General features: G+C 42.5%; 1 protein-coding gene across 2 annotated transcripts in view; it reads left to right on the forward strand.

Annotated features, from left to right (window-relative positions):
* The first annotated feature begins 9,116 nt into the window (after positions 1-9,116).
* The window catches only part of LOC106593712 (nectin-1), a 36,124-nt gene continuing 26,871 nt past the window's right edge, over positions 9,117-18,369 (forward strand). The window contains exons 1-4 of one of the 2 annotated variants that reach the window (XM_045698212.1): positions 9,117-9,362; positions 15,624-15,700; positions 15,810-15,918; positions 16,122-16,445. In XM_045698212.1, coding sequence (XP_045554168.1) covers positions 15,843-15,918; positions 16,122-16,445 — 400 coding nt within the window. In that variant the 5' untranslated portion in view covers positions 9,117-9,362; positions 15,624-15,700; positions 15,810-15,842. The remainder of the gene's footprint in view (positions 9,363-15,623; positions 15,701-15,809; positions 15,919-16,121; positions 16,446-18,369) is intronic. The other variant, XM_045698213.1, reaches the window with a different exon arrangement.

Here is an 18,369-nt window from a genome sequence, read left to right on the forward strand (position 1 = left end):
GAAGGAAATTAGATATTGAGATGAACTGGTTTTAGAGTACTTACACGATGCATAGGAAGTGTAGTGTTTTTAAATTATATTTCTGTATAAATGAATTACAAATCAGCCTTTAATTAACTAGTTAAATCATGTTTCTAGTTAATTGCATAGTTAAAACGTGTAAACATTAATGTCCCAGGACCAAGATTGATAAACACTGTTGAAGTGTATAATTGTAATACATACATGCAGACACAGCATCATTCAAAGACTGGAATTTGATATGACTGAAAAATTATCTCAAAGACATTCATACCTGAACTGCACCTTTATTTGCCATTAATGTTATTCAAACTGTTTTGAAGTTGATACAGCTATGATAGCTGAGGTTCATAGCTAGGTTCTGAACTAATATGTACAGTCGTTGCCAAAAGTTTTGAGAATGACGCAAATATTAATTTTCCCAAAGTCTGCTGCCTCAGTTTGTATGATGGCAATTTGCATATACTCCAGAATGTTATGAAGAGTGATCAGATGAATTGCAATTAATTGCAAAGTCCCTCTTTGCCATGCAAATGAACTGAATCCCCCAAAAACATTTCCACTGCATTTCAGCCCTGCCACAAAAGGACCAGCTGACATCATGTCAGTGATTCTCTCGTTAACACAGGTGTGAGTGTTGGAGATCACTCACACCTGGAGATCACTCTGGCATGCTGATTGAGTTCGAATAACAGACTGGAAGCTTCCAAAGGAGGGTGGTGCTTGGAATAATTGTTCTTCCTCTGTCAATCATGGTTAACTGCAAGGAAACACATATCGTCATCATTGCTTTGCACAAAAAGGGCTTCACAGGCAAGAATATTGCTGCCAGTAAGATTGCACCTAAATCAACCATTTATCGGATCATTAAGAACTTCAAGGAGAGAAAGTCCAGCAAGCGATAGGACCGTCTCCTAAAGTTGATTCAGCTGCGGGATCGGGGCACCACCAGTACAGAGCTTGCTCAGGAATGGCAGCAGGCAGGTGTGAGTGCATCTAAACGCACAGTGAGGCGAAGACTTTTGGAGGATGGCCTGGTGTCAAGAAAGGCAGCAAAGAAGCCACTTTTCTCCAGGAAAAACATCAGGGACAGACTGATATTCTGCAAAAGGTACAGGGATTGGACTGCTGAGGACTGGGGTAAAGTCATTTTCTCTGATGAATCCCCTGTCCGATTGTTTGGGGCATCCGGAAAAAAGCTTGTCCGGAGAAGACAAGGTGAGCACTACCATCAGTCCTGTGTCATGCCAACAGTAAAGCATCCTGAGACCATTCATGTGTGGGGTTGCTTCTCAGCCAAGGGAGTGGGCTCACTCACAATTTTGCCTAAGAACACAGCCATGAATAAAGAATGATACCAACACATCCTCCAAGAGCAACTTCTCCCAACCATCCAGGAAGTTGGTGACGAACAATGCCTTTTCCAACATGATGGAGCACCTTGCCATAAGGCAAAAGTGATAACTAAGTGGCTCGGGGAACAAAAAATTGATATTTTGGGTCCATGGCCAGGAAACTCCCCAGACCTTAATCCTATTGAGAACTTGTGGTCTGTAACGGCCATCGTAGTGAATGGACCAAGGCGCAGCGGGTTGAGTGCTCATCTTTAACTTTTATTGAACACTAAACAAAAACAAGAAACCAAACGACTGCTAGACAGTTTTGCAGGCTACACACACAGCAATGCAAAATCAACTAAGTATGGCTCCCAATCAGCGACAACGAAGTACAGCTGGCCCTGATTGAGAGCCATACCAGGCCAAAACACAGAAATACAAAACAAGGATAGGGAACATAGAATGAACATAGAAATATAGAACATACATCAAAACAAACACCCCCTGCCACGCCCTGACCAAACTACTATAACAAATAACCCCTTTTACTGGTCAGGACGTCACATGGTCAATCCTCAAGAGGCGGGTGGACAAATAAAAACCCACAAATTCTGACAAACTCCAAGCATTGATTATGCAAGAATGGGCTGCCATCAGTCAGGATGTGGCCCAGAAGTTACTTGACAGCATGACAGGGCGGATTGCAGAGGTCTTGAAAAAGACGGGTCAACACTGCAAATATTGACTCTTTGCATCAACTTCATGTAATTGTCAATAAAATCATTTGACACTTATGAATCGCTTGTAATTATACTTCAGTATTCCATAGTAACATCTGACAAAAATATCTAAAGACACTGAAGCAGAAAACTTTGAGGAAATTAATATTTGTGTCATTCTCAAAACTTTTGGCCACGACTGTATACCAAACGTTTTAGGGTCCATACACAGATCGGCTCCATAGCTAGCTACACATCCGTAGGAATACATGTATTTTTATCCTCTACTGCACAATAAGCAAGAAAATAGTTCGCTAGCTACGTTAATTAATCTGCATTGCATGGCAAATATCAGCAAGGCAAGCTTACAAAATTGTACATTACACCCACTGTTTCACAAGACGACAGCCTGGTTTGCTGGTTGTTTCAGGTGTCCCTAAAACATTAAACAACCAGAATTACAATGTCCAACTCATGTCACAACACCCATAAAGCTAGCCAGCTAATGTTAGCTAGTCAGCTAGCTTGCTAAATCACGATTTTTGTAAATTAACTTCATGACAAAAGCATATGCATAATCGTTAGTCTCTACATTAACTAACATATTCCTCTCAACTGTACATATGTGTTGCATGATACGTTATCACTTTCTAGTATTTTTGCAAGCCATCTTTGCTGAAGAAAGTCTCCAGCCATGGGTTGCATAGCGTCAAATTCGTCATGGAAACCACTCGATATGATTGGTCATCGCACAGCGGTCGCCGCTGGTGATTTGCGTCAAAGTCGGGAAAAGTTTTTCTTTTTCACCGCCTCCCAAGCCCTCGCCGCTTCTCACCGCTTTCCTTCCATTGAAAATGAATTGGATGCGGAATTTCATAATTAATGGAGGCGGGGTTTTCTGGCAACACCGCTCGGCACCACGTGCACAAGTGTACACAAATGGTCAGAGACGGATCATCTCTGCTGCTTATTCGATCCCTACAGAATACATTTTACCATGGCTCCTAACAACTACCTGTTTGTCCTGCTGATAGCTCTCCACGAAGGTAAGTTTAATTAGTTTTATTGATAATATACTGCATTTGACAGCCACTTCGAAATTGGCACAATATATTAGACAAAGAGGAAAAATGTAATTCAACAAAATAATGTGAACTAGTTTGAAGCATCTAAGGTCCAGCCAAGGCCTCAAAATAATTAATTTAATGAATTGCTCACTATTATTTATGTGAAAGTATTATGTTATATTGAATATATGTTTCAAAATGTTATTTTGTGCAATGCTCTTAAAAAAAACACCATGAATTTCACACAGATGAAGGCTCTATGCTGAAACCCAATAGGTGTTTTTTTTGCCCAATAAATATAGGCTTTTAACTTTGAACCCCAGCTTACTTCCTGGACCTCGATACCAGGCGGTCTCAGACAGAGGAAGGCCCTAAAAATTGTCAAAGATTCCAGCCACCCTAGTCATAGACTGTTCTCTCTGCTACCGCACGGCAAGCGGTACCCGGAGCGCCAGTCTGTGGTGTTATGTGCATATTGCATCCTGATTGGTCATATGCTAATGAGGGCCTGTGGTAAGGTAAGGGTTCATGAGGAAAGCATCTCTCGCATGGGGGCTTGTAATGTGAGGCAACGTCAAGTTAGCAATACATGTGCCTTCATAAAGATGCATCCATTAGTAGTTATTTTACTCACATACAGACAAGTTTGACTACACGACATGGTGTCAGAAGCGGGATAGAACGAGTGTATTTACTTACAGAGTTTAGCTTACAGTACCTGGTTGAAAAGTTTTGGGAAGAAAATCGAGGAGGCTAATCAGCATGGAAGACGTTGCGGGAGAAGCGCAGAAGCCACCGGTGACAGTGGGAAGAGGCCAGCCTCCCGTGCAAGGTGCAGCCGGAGGGGCACAGATACTCGCTCATACAGGCCCAAGTGCTACATTTAGCATACAGCCGTTAGATTTTTCTAAACCTCAAGAATGGACCAGATGGATTAGGAGGTTTGAGCGCTTTTGTCAGGCGATTAATCTTCACACATCTACGGAGGAGAACCAGGTGAACACTCTCATGTACTGTAATGGGCGACGAAGCACATTACGTTTTGAGGGGTCTAAACCTAAACGAACTCTAGCAAAAACATTATGGACAAATAAGAGACGGATCTCATGCATTCTTTATTGTTAAAAAGAACGTGATGTATGAGAGGGACGCTTTAATGTGCGGAGACAGGGGGAAAATGAAACGGTAGATTATTGTGTCACAGTTTTATATGCCCTAGCAGAGTATTGCAACCAGAGCCGGTCCTGACCTCCCTGGGGCCCTAAGCAAAATTCTGCTAAGGGGCCCTCCTACGTGACCCGTGAGCCATGTAAACCATTTACCATTGCCACACAGTCACACCTGACACCTCAGTGCTCCCACGTCAATCCTCCCTCCTTTAAAACAGTTTGCTCCATCTGTCTGTCTAAGAATAAGTAGACCAATACAGAACAGAATGAGGCACAAACAAAATATTTATTGAATAAAATATTTTCTATAGAATCATAAATTATGATAATATTCACTTAACATTAACATAAGAAATTGTAGAAAATATAAAATGTAGGAAATAATCAAATATAACACTTCGCTTTGGCTCTGCCTGATATTTAGTCCAGTCCTCACAATATTAGCTTTGTCTATACAATGTCAACATAAGCCTATAGGCTATGTCTGCAGCTGCACTACCGTTCAAAAGTTTGGGGTCACTTAGAAATGTCCTTTTATTTATTTAAGCAACAACAACAAAAAATCCATTAAAGTAACATCAAATTGATCAGAAATACAGTGTAGACATTGTTAATGTTGTAAATGACTATTGTAGCTGGAAAAGGCAGATCTACGTAGGTGTACTGGGGCCAATTATCAGCAACCATCACTTCTGTGTTCCAATGGTACGTTGTGTTAGCTAATCCAAGTTTTTTAATTTTAAAAGGCCAATTGATCATTAGAAAACCATTTTGCAATTATGTTAGCACAGCTGAAAACTGTTGTTCTGATTTAAAGAATCAATAAAACTGGCCTCTTTAGACTAGTTGAGTATCTGGAGCATCAGCATTTGGGGGTTCGATTGCAGGCTCAAAATGGCCAGAAACAAAGACCTTTCCAATAAAACTCATCAGTCTATTGTTCTGAGAAAGGAAGGCTATTCCATGCGAGAAGTTGCCAAGAAACTGAAGATCTCGTACAACGCTGTGTACTACTCCCGTCACAGAACAGCGCAAACTGGCCTTATGTAAATATTACAGTGGGATCCTTCGATTATCATGAAAAAATGTGACAAAGAGGAGGAATTTGTATACAAAACAAATGTGACTATGTGAATGAATATCGCCGACAACTATCTAAAGGTGACTTCTATCGCAAACTGAATAATGACCCTAGAATTTCAGCATATTATCTCATCTACAGTGGAAAGCTGTTTGGAATCAGGACAAATCACCCAAAAATTATGTGAATTTCTATGTGTGAAATTTCCTAAGATACCAACTTGTTATACAGTTGCAAAATTACACAAACAAGTGTCTTCTCCCGCAGGTAGCCCATTGTAGCAGCAATTGACTCTGTGACAGCCAACATTTCTAAGTTTGTGGATCACCACATTAAACTGATGGTTGAGAATCTCCCATCCTTATGTCAAAGACACTAGTCACATGATCTCATTGATAGAGAGATTAGAAGGATACCAGAGGGCACCCTGCTGGCCACTTTTTATGTGGAGAACTTGTACACTAACGTCCCACATACTGAGGCTTGCAGGCGCTGCAACACTTCCTTCAGCAGAGACTACCCTTGCTCCATCCAATGATTGCATCTTACAATTTACTGAACTGGTATTATCCAAAAACGACTTTGTCTTTGAATCAGACTTTTTCCTTCAAAGCCTACGTAGGACAAACGAAAAGACAATTAAAACAATGCATAGCTGAACACCGCAGCTCAATCAGGTGTAAGAACATTGACTATCCAGTAGCAGCTCACTTTGTTGAAGCTAACCATCCCATCTCCTCCCTCAAATACACAGGCATTGAGCATGTTGCTCTACCAAGGAGAGGAGGAAACCTCGGGATCCTACTATTACAAAGGGAGGCTTACTGGATATTCTATCTAAAAACATTGACCCCTAGTGGTCTGAATATTGACTTTGATTTCAGGCCCTTCTTATGAACAATTCTCTCTCTTATGAGCAAGTTGGATAAATGGTAAGTTTGTCAGATGTTTTTAGACCTTTAAACGTAGATTTCAGTTGAGATAAGTCCATGTTCTAGGCCATCTGGTTTGAAGATTCAGCTATTTGCCAGACTCCCAAATCAATGGAGAAGATAAGCAGCATGTCCTTTACAGATCTGCTGTGCTCATCTTTTCCATCCATTTGGAGTTCAGGCATATAATGTGGATTCGTCTTAACATTAAGGCTACTTTTTAGGTCTTAAACAATGTGTAAAATCCCTTTAACACAGGAACAATGTGTAATATCCCTTTAACACAGGAACAATGTGTAATATCCCTTTAACACAGGAACAATGTGTAATATCCCTTTAACACAGGAACAATGTGTAATATCCATTTAACACAGGAACAATGTGTAATATCCATTTAGCACAGGAACAATGTGTAATATCCATTTAGCACAGGAACAATGTGTAATATCCCTTTAACACAGGAGCAATGTGTAATATCCATTTAACACAGGAATGTGTAATATCCATTTAACACAGGAACAATGTGTAATATCCCTTTAACACAGGAACGATGTGTAATATCCCTTTAACACAGGAACGATGTGTAATATCCCTTTAACACAGGAACAATGTGTAATATCCCTTTAACACAGGAACAATGTGTAATATCCCTTTAACACAGGAACAATGTGTAATATCCCTTTAACACAGGAACAATGTGTAATATCCCTTTAACACAGGAACAATGTGTAATATCCCTTTAACACAGGAACAATGTGTAATATCCCTTTAACACAGGAACAATGTGTAATATCCCTTTAACACAGGAACAATGTGTAATATCCCTTTAACACAGGAACAATGTGTAATATCCCTTTAACACAGGAACAATGTGTAATATCCCTTTAACACAGGAACAATGTGTAATATCCATTTAACACAGGAACAATGTGTAATATCCATTTATCACAGGAGCAATGGCCTCCAAACATCATAGATCAATTTGACCATGTGATGGGCTTGAAAACATTATAGTATTTACATTGACTGTGACCTGTTTGTTGTTTTCCTATAGAGCTGTATAGACCCTCACTCCTCATCACACAAACCAACAACAGTCACACCACTCTGTCCTGTTCTGCTACTGGACGACCTGTTCCTATAGTAACCTGGGACAACACAGAAATTCTAGAAAATTCCACAATGATCAATGTCACCCATCTCAATGGTACTGTCACTGTCATCATAACTTCCACGCTGGCAGCATTCAGACTACCTGACAAAGACACCAGGGTTGGCTGTGTGGTGTCACTGTTCTCTGGAGGTGTCACCAAGAACGTTTCCATGGTTATTCCAGCTAGAACTCAAGCTTCATTTCCTGGTGAGAAATGGTTCAGTACATGTCTACAGTAACAACCAACATGCTGGTGTCATTCTGAAGTACTGTCTCTGTATGTTCTGTGCTAGGTGTACCTGAGGTCACTGATGGTGACAGGATCAGTGGTCAGGCATTAATATAATGACCACAACTAATCTCTGACTCTTATCTGTGAATTGTACCATTCTCATCTTGTCATCTTTCACAGTTAAGCCAACAGGGATTGTTGCAGTGATGGGTTCACTGTGTTTCATTGCTGTGTGCTGTGGAGCTGCTGTGGTACTGTGGTGCAAACTGAGAAATAAAATGAGAAGGTAGGTTTTACTGTTCAGATGACAAAGAGAAATTACAGTATTACTTTGACATTAATTGTCAAACTTACCAAAACTGTCTTTAGCCCAAATTCCCACAGTCCATAACATAGAACAGGAAGAACTATCAACACTCAACCCTCAACATGATGACTGAAATCCACAGGTCTAGTAAGACACATATTCAAATGAGTTGCATTCCTGCATTGTTGTTCTGATGTTACTCATGTCACTTACATACTTCATAAAACAAATATGTGAATTACCCTTATTTATACGGAACAATATGTTAATTACCATTCATAGAGAACAATATGTCAATTACCCTCTTTACACACAACAATATGTTAATTACCCTCTTTATACACAACAATATGTTAATTACCCTCTTTATACAGAGATTTTGTTTTAATTACCCTCTTTATACAGAACAATATGTTAATTACCGTCTTTATACAGAACAATATGTTAATTACCCTCTTTATACAGATATTTTGTCTTAATTACCCTCTTTATACAGAACAATATGTTAATTACCCTCTTTATACAGAACAATATGTTAATGACTCTCTTTATACAGAACAATATGAAAACGTTTCTAAAGGATGACTGAGTGACTATCATACTGTCACACACACATCTGTGGCACGGAGACAGTTGAGTTGTCTCGGACAGATACTGACAGATACTGATTAGCTGACTGAACGGTTAATGACACACACGTAGTCCTGCGGGTTATTGTATAAATATGTTCATATGTAGCCTATGTAAATATATTAGCAGTTTGGTCATGAAGAACCCCTAGAAGTGTATGCTTCATTCTTATGTTTGTTATAAATCTAGGTGTTGTAATATTGTAGCCTACACAATGTCATCATAATGTACTCTGTGGTGTGTTTTGTGTGCGTTTTCGTTTCATTATTTAATCACTTTATAAATCAAATGCTGTAACAATGTTGTAATTTATGGAATTGTCATAAATCTGCTGCTGGCAAAGCTTAAACGAATTGTCTGATTCTTCTGCCACTCGAGACCAGCCAATGTTGCAAACAATTGCCACTAGGGGTCGCCTGAATATAATTTAGGGAGAGAGGTGGTAGAGAAACGGTTTTGATAGTTTTGCAGCGCTCATGCAACATCGCCAACAGCCTACCCAAGACAGTCCATAGACAGTCCGCTATATAGGTTCACTTGACTTGCAGTCTCTGTTCTCTGACGCCACTCATGTAGAGGCGGAACGCATCACAGCCGATCTGTTCAGCTTTAAGACTTTTGAAGCATAGATTTGATAGTCGAATTGTAGAATATTGTGTTATTGCAGAGGACGGAATTAAATAAATCCAAATAACTCCATGTACTGCTCAACGGGTAAGTCGTTTTTTTTTTACCAGTATTCATTTGTTATAGGGCCAAGTTAAAATAAAACATTGTGTTCTGTTTAATATGCATATAAATACGTTCATAATAACGTTGTCTATATTGCATTATTTTCTAAAGGTGGGAGAAGTCTGTAGGGTTAGCCTATACATTACGTCAGTGGTGTAAAGTAGCCTACTTAAGTAAAAACACTTTAAAGTATTACTTAAGCCGTTTATTTTGGGTATATATACTTTTATTTATTTTTTACTCTTACTGCTCAGGCAGGACAGGATTATGATCCAGTTCACGCACCTATGAATATAACGCGTTGTCTTCCCTACTGCCTCGGATCTGGCGGACTCACTAAACAGAAATACTGCGTTTGTCAATGATGTCTGAGTGTTGGTCTGCCCATGACTGTCCGTAAAAAACAAAAACAAATCGTGCCTTCTGGTTTGCTTAATATAAGGATTTTGATGTATAGCATTTACTTTTACTCAAGTATGACACTACTGTACACTCAAGTAGTATTTTACAATGCGACTTTTATTTTTACTTGAGTAATTTTCTATTAAAACATCTTTACGTTTACTCAAGTATGATCATTTAGTATTTTCCCACCACAGCATTACGTTAATAATATTGTTATAACAATTGTTTATATCATGTTTATATATTTTTGTATCCCAGTGCAGTTTTTAATCAAGGATTATGTTAAATATTGCATCATATTGAAGTTGGATGAAATTTAAATTGTATTTTGTACAATTGCCTTTTTTTGACTAGGACCTCATTCAACTCATGTGGATCATCTTTTAGCCTACATATTGCTAGTAGGCTTATCTCAACCTTTTATTGAATTCATATCGTCAATGTATCACCTTATATGCTCAATAGACCCCCCTTTCCCCTCCAAAACAATGTCCTATTATAATCAAATTGCCTAATCATGGTAGTGAATCCATCAACAGAACAATTCCAGAAAACCCATAGGTTGGTACATCAACTGAACAAGCCTTAACAGGCTCTGTACTCCTCAAATGCCTACAGTGAATCAAGTCTGGTGATCTAATCACATAGAATGTCTGGACTCCCCAGTCTTTGATTTGGACATTAGGGAGTCCACACACCTTGTTACTGACAACTAAACAAACAGCTGTTGAAGATGTTAACGCTCTGCACACACCTGCACACTGTTTGGCCCTTGAGGACCAGTGTACTCTAACATGTTCCATTCTTGTATAGGCCTACTGCCTGTGAATGGCCAGGTTTTCCTTTACTCCGTGGCAATGAGGTTGACCTTTAAGTTTGTTGGCTGTGCCATGCACCCTTTGATATGGAATCAGTCAAACATGGCCCAGTAATAATCTATGCTATGATATTCAGTGAAATCCAAGTCAGTTTGATACAGGAATGGAGTTTCTGTGTCATGTTTTTCAAAGAGATGCCTGAGGGGCATGGATTCGAGGGTCTGTTATGGGACTGTTTCATCTTGAAATACTGGTTTCTATGTTTACATTCACTCCATATACTATGTTTTATTAACAATAAGATGTCAGAACTACTTTTTTAATGTGTATAGTGGAAAAAGAGAGGAGCCGTTTTAAACTTTGCCCAACGGGCAGACGGCATGTTTGAACCCAGACGGTTTACGTGGTAAAAGACCCAATGAACTGCCTATAAAAGACTGGTGGGTTAGCTCTGATCTGGCCGTGTGGTTATATCAGTTTTTCTTTCATTGTCTAAGTGAAGGTTGCCTCTGTAGCTGATCTGAGGTCAGTTTGGCTATGTACCTCCACAAGAGAAGGGATAATCATTGTGGTTGTGTAAACGGATCCCAAATCAGCTCTTAGGGACACCCTCTGCCTGGAGGGCTGTTTCTCCTTACTTTGTCACAACTTCCCACTGGCTCTCTTAAACAAGTGGATTTCCCAGCAACGCAGACACAGGAGCTTAACCACAAGTGTTTTTTTATAGCCGCTGAACCACGCTGGGCTTGGCTGGCAGACCTCTAAGCCTATGCTCAGACAGACAGTGCTTTACACTACGCCTGAATCCTATAGGCTGCTGTACGTATCCACCGTGCTCTATCATGGCTAGTACTGGCTGTTATAGTGGTCCCTCTGTTTCTTTTGTCATAGACTCATCTTGCGTCGTTCACAGATTTTTGCTTCTGGTTTGATTGCACAAACGTGTTTTTTTGAGACCGGGGCCTGGTGCATTGCAGACATCAAAGCAGCACAGCTGGCCTTCTGTTTGTCAGGTGACTACAGTCTCAGTGGGTAGGAGTGCAGCACAGCTGGCCTTCTGTTTGCCAGGTGACTACAGTCTCAGTGGGTAGGAGTGCAGCACAGCTGGCCTTCTGTTTGCCAGGTGACTACAGTCTCAGTGGGTAGGAGTGCAGCACATCTGGCCTTCTGTTTGCCAGGTGACTACAGTCTCAGTGGGTAGGAGTGCAGCACAGGGGTTAAGACCTATAATCTGACAGAACTGATGAGTATGCTGCTGCTGCTGTTGTTGATCTGTTGAGTCAATCCCCATGGCGATAGCCCCTCAGACTAACAACACTGTTTGTGTCACTTAGCGTAACCAACCTGGTGCGGTGCAATGCTACTGAAAATAAGCTCCAATTGATTAGAGTTTAGTTTTCATCCACTAAGCAGAGTGTTATAATGCTACAGTACATCAAAGGTTAGAATGCAATGTTATACAGTTGCAAGAAAAAGTATGTGAACCCTTTGGAATTACCTGGATAAGATCTGATCTTCATCTAAGTCACAACAACAGACAAACACAGTGTGCTTATACTAATAACACACAAATTATTGTATTTTTTCTTGTCTATTTTGAGTACATAATTTAAACATTCACAGTGTAGATTGGAAAAAGTATGTGAACACCTAGGCTAATGACTTCTCCAAAAGATAATTGGAGTCATGAGTCAGCTAACCTGGAGTCCAATCAATGAGACGAGATTGGAGATGTTGGTTAGAGCTGCCCTGTCCTATAAAAACACTCACAAAATTTGAGGTTGCTATTCACAAGAAGCATTGCCTGATGTGAACCATGTCTCGAACAAGAGAGATCTCAGAAGACCTAATTGTTGACTTGCTGTACGCCCTGGCCATAGAGAGGGGTTTTTTGTTCTTTATTTTGGTTAGGCCAGGGTGTTACATTGGGTGGGCGTTCTATGTTTATTTTTCTATGTTGGTTTGTTTCTTTGGTTTGGCCATGTGTGGCTCCCAATCAGGCACAGCTGTAGTTCGTTGTTGCTGATTGGGAGTCACACATAAGTAGCCTGTTTTTCCTTTGGGTTTTGTGGGTGATTGTCTTCTGTTAGTGTGTTTTCCTGACAGGACTGTTTTGCTGTCGTCTTTGGTTTATTTTTGTCAAGTGTTCTCTTTTTTTCAATTAAAATTCTAATGATGAACACATCCTCCGCTGCACCTTGGTCTAATTCTGACGACGGCCGTTACAGAATCACCCAACAACAACGGACCAAGCAGCGGAGGAAGGAGCAGCACAAGGAGGGGATGAAGCAGCGTGCTCGGGAGGTAATGGCATCCTGGTTGCTGGAGGTTTTGGAGTCAAGGATTGACTGGACATGGGAACAATTATTTGACCACTGCAACAACCTGCCGAGGGAGCGCGACAGACACGAGAGGCAGCCCCCCAATTTTTTTGGGGGGGGGCACATGGGGAGATTGGCGGAGTCAGGCGTTAGACCTGAGCCAACTCCCCGTGCTTACCGGAAGCAGCGTGGTACTGGTCAGGCACCGTGTTATGCTGTGAAGAGCACGGTGTCTCCAGTGCGCGCTCATAGCCCGGTGCGCTATAGGCCAGCCCCCCGCAAGTGCCATGTGAGAGCGGGCATCGTGCCAGGTCGGAGTGTTCCAGCTCAGCGCATCTGGTCTCCGGTGCGCTGTCTCGGTCCAGGCTATCCTGCACCGGCTCTGCGCACTGTGTCTCCAGGGCGCTGGGAGGGCTCAGTTCGGCCTATGCCTGCGCGCCGCCCGTGCCGGGCCAAAGTGGGCATTCAGCCTGGAGTATGGGTGAATAGCCTACGTACCAGAACTCCAGTGCTCCCCCACAGCCCGGTTTATCCTGTGCCTCCTCCTCGGACCAGGCCTCCAGTGGGTCTCCCCATCCTGGTCAGTCCTGTGCCTCCTCCACGGACCAGGCCTCCAGTGGATCTCCCCATGCTGGTCAGTCCTGTGCCTCCTCCACGGACCAGGCCTCCAGTGGGTCTCCCCAGCCTGGTGAGTCCAGTGCCTGCGCCCAGAGCCAGGCCTCCTTCATGTCTCCCCAGCCTGGTGAATCCTGAGCCGCCCGCCAGTCCGGAGCCGCCAGAGCCGCCCGCCAGCCCGGAGCAGCCAGAGCCGCCCGCCAGCCGGGCGCAGCCAGGGCCGCCCGCCAGCCGGGCGCAGCCAGGGTCGGTCGCCAGCCGGGCGCAGCCAGGGTCGGTCGCCCACCAGTCCTCCGGCGCAGCCAGGGGCGCCACCTAAGTGGGCGAAGCCGAGGGTGGAGCGGAGGCCACGTCCCACACCTGAGCCGCCGCCGTTGGAAGGCCCACCCGGACCCTCCCCTTCAGAGTCAGGTTTTGCGGCCGGAGTCCGCACCTTTGGGGGGGGGGGTACTGTAACGCCCTGGCCATAGAGAGGGGTTTTTTGTTCTTTATTTTGGTTAGGCCAGGGTGTTACATTGGGTGGGCGTTCTATGTTTATTTTCTATGTTGGTTTGTTTCTTTGGTTTGGCCGTGTGTGGCTCCCAATCAGGCACAGCTGTAGTTCTTTGTTGCTGATTGGGAGTCACACATAAGTAGCCTGTTTTTCCTTTGGGTTTTGTGGGTGATTGTCTTCTGTTAGTGTGTTTTCCTGACAGGACTGTTTTGCTGTCGTCTTTGGTTTATTTTTGTCAAGTGTTCTCTTTTTTTCAATTAAAATTCTAATGATGAACACATCCTCCGCTGCAACTTGGTCTAATTCTGACGACGGCCGTTACACTTGCATAAAGATGGAAAGTGTTCCAGAAGTATCTCTTAAAGCCTTGATGTTCATCAGTCCACACTAAGACAAATTGTCTATAAGTGGAGAAAGTTCAGCACTGTTGCTACTCTCCCTAGGAGTGGACGTACTGCAAAGATGACTGCAAGAGCAGAGAGCAGAATGCTCAATTAGGTTAAGAAGAATCCTAGAGTGTCAGCTAAAGACTTACAGAAATCTCTGGAATATGCTAACATCTCCGTTGACGAGTCTACGATACGTAAAACACTAAACAAGAATGGTGTTCATGGGAGGACACCACGGAAGAAGCCACTGCTGTCCAAAAAAAACCATTGCTGCACATCTGAAGTTTGCAAAAGTGCACCTGGATGTTCCACAGCGCTTCTGACAAGATATTATGTGGACAGATTAAACTAAAGTTGAGTTGTTTGGAAGGAACACACAACACTATGTGTGGGAAAAAAAGGCACAGCACACCAACATCAAAACCCCATCCCAACTGTAAAGTATGGTGGAGGGAGCATCATGTTTTGGGGCTGCTTTGCTGCCTCAGGGCCTGGACAGCTTACTATCATCGAGGGAAAAATGAACTCCCAAGTTTATCAAGACATTTTGCAGGAGAATGTAAGGCTATCCGCCAATTGAAGCTCAACAGAAGTTGGGTGATGCAACAGGACAACGACCCAAAACACAGAAGTAAATCAACAACAGAATGGCTTCAACAGAAGAAAATACGCCTTCTGGAGTGGCCCAGTCAGAGTCCTGACCTCAACCCGATTGAGATTCTGTGGCATGACCTCAAAAGAGCGGTTCACACCAGACATCCCAAGAGTATTGCTTAACTGAAACAGTTTTGTAAAGAGGAATGGTCCAAAGTTTCTCCTGACCATTGTGCAGGTCTGATCCGCAACTACAGAAAACATTTGGTTGAGGTTATTGCTGCCAAAGGAGGGTCAACCAGTTAATAAATCCAAGGGTTTACATACTTTTTCCACCCTGCACTGTGAATGTTTACATGGTGTGTTCAATAAAGACATGAAAACTTATAATTGTGTGTTATTAGTTTAAGCAGAATGTGTTTGTCTATTGTTGTGACTTAGATGAAGATCAGATCAAATTTTATGATCAGTACAGGTAATTCCAAAGGGTTCACAAACTTTTTTTCTTGCCACTGTAGGTTATAATGCTCTGTTATAATCGGTTATAATGCTGAATAAAGGGTTACAATGTTGAGAGAGTTGTGTCCTCCTCTGGTTCCTGGATCCAGCTACAGGAGTCCGTCTGCCAGTAAGATGAGGTTGCTACAACGCTGACCGACAACACGTCTCACACACTGGATCACAGGTAGGGGAAGTAAAAATCAGATGAAACTTTATATGCTGAAGTTCATTGTGACTGTTGGCTGTGGATGTTCCATGGTGCTATTTTTAACAGTAGTCATGTTCTTTATCAGTAACCTGTATGCCACACACTCCTGCAGACCAAGATGTGTGGATCTGCCCTGTCTCGGTGGCTGATGCTGTGTCTGCAGCTATTGGTGATGCTGGTTTTCAGGACACAAGGTAGCCAACACTCAACATATTTCACTACGTTACAGTAGGTTTAGGTGCCATGTTGAATTAAAAGTAGTGGATATTTCCAATAGAAAATGCTATTCTTCCTTTGAGAAAGCATGTTTGACTTGGTATGTGGTTGACCACCTTAAAATAGTGAATTGTATTGAGTTTCAGTGCTTCTCGTTGGTTGACTTCCTGTCATGTGTCAGGTGAGGTCATCGCCCCCTCCAGCATGACCGCTGTGGCGGGCCTCCCCTTCACGCTGGGCTGTAACATCACCATAGCGACTGGCGACACGGTCAAGCAGGTCCGCTGGCTGAACAAACACAAGCAGGTTCTCTTGGCGTACGAGCCGGGCGAGTCGGTCAGAACCACCTCCCGCCAAGACAACGTGGAGCTAACTTCATCGCACCTTAACGTCAGCGCCATCACCATCAAGAGGGCGGGGCCTAACGACGAGGGCTGCTACCACTGCATCTTTGACATCTACCCCAGCGGAGCACAGGAGGGAAAGACCTGCCTCAGTATCGAAGGTGAGTTTGGCCTCAGTCTAAACAAGGTGGTTTGGTAAACCACGCTCATGTGATGAGTAGCCTTGACTGAGATCTGAAGACTTGCATTAGTGCCCAGAGGTAATGCATAGGCTTTAGCTCAGCATGCTAACCCTGTCTTGGGGGAGCAAGATTTGAACCCCGGTCAGTCACACTAGCAAGGACTTCCAGATATACTGTAGATTCCAGGACTATGGCATGCAATAGCTTCCTTAATTTCTCCTCCTCCTACTCTCTCTCCAGCACCAGGTGACCTTTCTCATAGGGTTGGCACATTCCCAATTGTTACATTTTTCTAAATTGTAAAACAAAGCCTCCTGTGAATTTGTTTATTTTTACAAGGCTTGTAGTTCCCATGTTTTTCAGCACAGTTGATTTGTCTGCTGATTGTGTAAGGTAATGAAAAGTCAGCATGCTCACTTGGCCCTCCCGTCCCGGAATATATCAGTTGTGGATAATCAGAAACAGGAAGTGGGTTGAGGTCAGCCATACTCAACAGACCAGGGCCCCGATACTTTCTCTAACTATAACGACCATACTGCTGTATATATAGTGTATGTGGACACCCCTTCAAACTGGTGGATTCGGCTATTTCAGCCACACCCATTGCTGACAGGTGTTTAAAATCGGGTACACACCCATGCAATCTCCATAGACAAACATTGGCAGTAGAATGGCCTCAGTGACTTTCAACGTGGCACCGTCATAGGATGCCGTGGAAACGAGTTCTCTGGATTTATGAATCACGCTTCACCATCTGGCAGTCCGAAAGGACGAATCAACCCCTGCCCTAATTGGAATAAATTAATGGACAACAACACTTAGGCCTCTTCTTCCAGCTTATACATAGTATATACATTTTACAGACACAATGTATTTTACAATAATAATCTTTAGTTTGTTTTTAATCCCATCCTTCAACTACCTCCAACCCCTCTCATATACATTGGCAAGAAAAAGTATGTGAACCCTTTGGAATCACCTGGATTTCTTAGTAAATTGGTCATATAATATAACATTTGATCTGATCTTCATCTAAGTCACAACAATAGACAAACACAGTCTGCTTAAAGTAATAACACACAAACAATTATACGTTTTCATGTCTTTATTGAACACACCATATAAACATTCATAGTGCTGGGTGGAAAAAGTATGTGAACCCTTGGATTTAATAACTGGTTGGCAGAAATAACCTCAACCAAACGTTTTCTGGAGTTGTGGATCAGACCTGCGCAACGGTCTGGAGGAATTTTGGACCGTTCCTCTTTACAAAACTGTTTCAGTTAAGCAATATTCTTGGGCTGTCTGGTGTGAACCGCTCTCTTGAGGTCATGCCACAGCATCTCAATCGGGTTTGAAGTCAGGACTGGGCCACTCCAGAAGGTGTATTTAATTTTTTCTGTTGAAACAATTCTGTTGATTTATTTCTGTGTTTTGGATCGTTGTCCTGTTGCATCACCCAACTTCTGTTGAGCTTCAATTAAAGGACAGATCATTCTCCCGCAAAATGTCTTGATAAATTTGGGAATTCATTTTCCCGTTGACGATAGCAAGCTGTCCAGTCCCTGAGGCAGCAAAGCAGCCCCAAACCATGATGCTCCCTCCACCATACTTTACAGTTGGGATGAGGTTTTGATGTTGGTGTGCTGTGCCTTTTTTTTCTCCACACATAGTGTTGTGTTTTCCATCCAAACAACTCAACTGTAGTTTCATCTGTCCACAGAATATTCTGCCAGTAGCGCTGTGGAACATCCAAGTGCTCTTTTGCAAACTTCAGATGTGCAGCAATGTTTTTTTGGACAGCAGTGGCTTCTTCCGTGGTGTCCTCCCATGAACACCATTTTGGTTTAGTGTTTTACATATCATAGACTCGTCAACAGAGATGTTAGCATGTTCCAGAGAT

This window comes from Salmo salar, chromosome ssa16 (assembly GCF_905237065.1).
Source record: "Salmo salar chromosome ssa16, Ssal_v3.1, whole genome shotgun sequence".
NCBI lineage: Eukaryota > Metazoa > Chordata > Actinopteri > Salmoniformes > Salmonidae > Salmo > Salmo salar.